The sequence below is a fragment of the Pezoporus wallicus genome, unplaced genomic scaffold (assembly GCF_028554395.1).
Source record: "Pezoporus wallicus isolate ANWC-B61680 ecotype Strahan unplaced genomic scaffold, APGP_CSIRO_Pwel_v1 contig_8776, whole genome shotgun sequence".
NCBI classification, from domain to species: Eukaryota; Metazoa; Chordata; class Aves; order Psittaciformes; family Psittacidae; genus Pezoporus; species Pezoporus wallicus.
Window position 1 is genome coordinate 924607 of NW_026639091.1, and position 3039 is coordinate 927645.

The 3039-nt window shown below is 56.1% G+C and overlaps 1 protein-coding gene across 1 annotated transcript; it reads right to left on the bottom strand.

The window, feature by feature from the left end:
* Positions 1-313: 313 nt before the first annotated feature.
* On the bottom strand, positions 314-2665 carry CCL19 (C-C motif chemokine ligand 19). The gene is made up of 4 exons (XM_057413650.1): positions 2494-2665; positions 1420-1543; positions 940-1036; positions 314-555 (listed from the first exon to the last, which is right to left on the bottom strand). Exons 1-4 carry the CDS (start codon positions 2549-2551, stop codon positions 535-537), a joined length of 300 nt encoding a protein of 99 aa, XP_057269633.1. The 5' UTR covers positions 2552-2665; the 3' UTR covers positions 314-534.
* Positions 2666-3039: the final 374 nt, after the last annotated feature.

Below are 3039 nucleotides of genomic sequence, written 5' to 3' on the forward strand. Positions count from 1 at the left end.
CATGAGAGAGGAAATGCATAGACCATGGTATCCCCTAGGGCATGTACCTTGTGCCACAGTGCATGGTCAGTGAGGAACGTCCCCATCACACCCCTCCATCCCCACACTGTCTTATCCTGGCAGCTCTTCCCAGGGGTGCAGAAGGACTCAGGCTTGGGATTGATGATGGAAACCAAGGGATCAGAGTAGTTCTGAAGGTCCCAGCTGATGTGGTGAAGGAAAGGCTGAGACACCCCAAACTCATCTTGCAGAACAGTCTCCATCAAACAGCATCCAGGCTGTGAAGGTGGTGGAGCTTCAGGTCCAACAGCCCCTGGCTCAGCCTCACACAGGCTGCTGGGTCACACTGGAGGTGATAGAGGGAAAAGGAGAGAGCAGGCAGCGCTCTGCCCAGCCCCACACACTGGCACAAGTGCTGAAGAGGGTTGGCGAGCAGCTGGACATGGAAGCAGGTTGGCTCCATTAGCTTCAGATTCACAGCTGGGAGCCAGCCCCACTCCAGATGCTGGGGCTGGCCACGGGCTTCTTTGGAACCTATTTGCCCTGGTGTTTGGCCTGGAAAGATGAAAACCCCAGCAATGATGAGTGTGATCCTTGGGGCAGGAGCCTCCCCAGAGTCTCTTCCATGTGGACAGGGTGGTCAACAAGGGATGGATGACCTCCTGTGGCCAAGCCATTGCGATGGGGACCTGGCAGGGCTTGCAAAGCACCCACTAAACATATTGCAAGCCTGTGGCTGCATTTACTTGGGGTGTAAGAGGGACTGTGAGAAGCCAAGCTGGTCCCAGGAGGAAGGATGGAGACAAGGTGCCTATGCCTCAGTAGAGCAGGTCCCAGCTCTTCCAAGCAGCACAGTCACACTGGGAAGAGCCTGTTTGGTGATGGATAACCCCCCCCCAACTGCCCCTATTTCCAGCTGAGAACAGGGATGGCTCTTACCTTCCTGGCAAAGCTGGCATTCAGCTTCTCTTGGAGACGAAGCACCCATGGGGCTTGGGGTGGGGCACAGAGGCGCTTGCCCTTTGTGGTGGTGAACCTGACAGGTCCATGGGGAAAAAGACCAAGATGAGGTGAGCAGGACTCCCTCAGGATGCTCAAGCACAGCTCAAGCTCCCATCCACTGCCTCCCTCACTGCCCTCCTCCATCCCTACCTAAAGATGATTTTCTTCCCTGTCTTCTGTCCCATGTTTTCCCCTCCCGGCAGGTCCTGCTCTGACTGAGCCTTTAACCTCCAAGGTCTCTTCCCTATTCCCTCAACCCCAAAACCAGCTCAACAAACCTCCTCCTCCAACTCTGCTTTGCCTCTCTCACTGCCTCCCTGCAGGGTCCGTCCCTCGGTCATCACCAAGGGGCTCTTGGTGATCACCCCTGGGGCTGTGTCCCTCATCCATCACCACCCTGGGGCTGTTGTCTCTTACACGGCAGCTGGGATATCGCAGCCATCCTGCACGAGCTGGAGCCGGTAATCCTTCACTATCCGCAATGGGATGGGAGTGTTCTTCGTCCCCAGGCAGCAGTCAAGGACGTTGTTCCCACCGTGCACTGGAGGAGGAACACACCATGCAGCTGTTTGCAAGCACCTTCACCCAGCCATCCCAGAGGGTGAAGGTGCCATGGGGCAGGATGGTGCCCTATGCACATGCAGGCAAGAGCTTTATTGCTCCCACACCCCTTTGCCTCTTTCCAACAGAAAGCAGAGGAGATGAGAAACAGCAGGTTGGTAGAAGACAGCGCTTCTGCATGCCTGCATCCCTCCCATAGCACCAGCACCAGCAGCAAGCAAGGCAGAGCAGGGGGCTTTATCTGTTTAGAGGATGCTGCAATGCAGACACCAGCAATCCCACCATAGGGCCCACCCAGCATGGATGGGTCCTGTGATATCTGAGGGACCCAGCTGCCTGCATTTCACTGTGGGATAGGGAACCTCAGTCACCCTCCAAGCAAATGCTGTATTCACTGTTACCACCCACTGAAGCTGACAGAGCCCAGGGATGCCTGTAACCCCATGCAGCAAGGTGTGGTGTAACACCACAAGCTACCTGAACTCCCCAGCTCCCCACACCAGAGGCCTGGTATCACCCACCCAGACACCTGTGACCTGTGAAAACGCCATATCCCACACGAGCAGCCCTCAAACACAGATTATGCACTAGCACACACCTTCCCTTCTGTTCTCAAGCCCTGCCGCTTGTCCCCAGCCTGCCCAATGCCAAAGGATGCTCCCTTTGGTAAGCTGGGCTAGGGCACAGGGAGGCAGGATTGCTCCACAGCCTTTCCCAAGCACAGCTTTCCAGACCCAGCACACTGCAGGCTGTTGCCTGGACTTTGGGCAGGATAAAGTCCTTCTGAGACAGGTTACAACAGAGGGTGCAGAGGGCTGGGGCAGAGCCCCATGCCTGGATCCGTATAAGAGTCAGCTGGAAATGCAGAAGAGAGAAGAGACCGGATCCTTTCCCTTAGCAGGAAAGGCAGACTGAGAGGTTCCCTCTTACCATCCAGCGTACATCCCAGCACCAGGAGACCAAGGCAGAGAAGCTGCAGCTTCTGCATTTTGCTGCTGAGTCTGGCAGTGGATGGGCTGGAGGCGATGGCGAGGTCCAGGCAGCAGAGGTGAGCTCTGCACTGCTGCTGGTTGCTCCCCGCTGCCTATTTATCCTTCCAGCCCGGTGGCTTTCACTTTCCACTGGAGAAGAGGGGTGGGAAGTTGCAACAAGTCTTACCACAGGCTGGATTTTAATCTAAGAGCAGTTCCCGAATATCCCATCTGCTTTCCCTGAAGCCAGCTGCTCTGTGGTCCCAGAGCCAAACACTCTCACAGCCAGCACACAGGCCACAGGGGCTGCAGCTCCAGGGTCCCTTTACCCTGTGAAAGCACCCGAGGGCTCTGGGCCAGCACATGAGGTGTCTCATCGCATTCAGTTGTTAGTCCTAGACGTCTCTGGGACATTCCCATTAGACATCGCACAGGCTCAACCCCCTGATGCTGCTGGAAGAATTTGCCTCCACCCCAACTTTGGGATATGTATCAGTACCAGGGT

Coding starts and splice junctions, on each gene's coding strand:
- CCL19 (XM_057413650.1), bottom strand. CDS start 2,551: ATGCAGAAGCTGCAGCTTCTCTGCCTTGGTCTCCTGGTGCTGGGATGT. Junction 1,544..2,493: donor GCTGGGATGTACGCTGGATG/GTAAGAGGGAAC, acceptor TTCCTCCTCCAG/TGCACGGTGGGAACAACGTC. Junction 556..939: donor ATGCCAGCTTTGCCAGGAAG/GTAAGAGCCATC, acceptor TCATCTTTCCAG/GCCAAACACCAGGGCAAATA.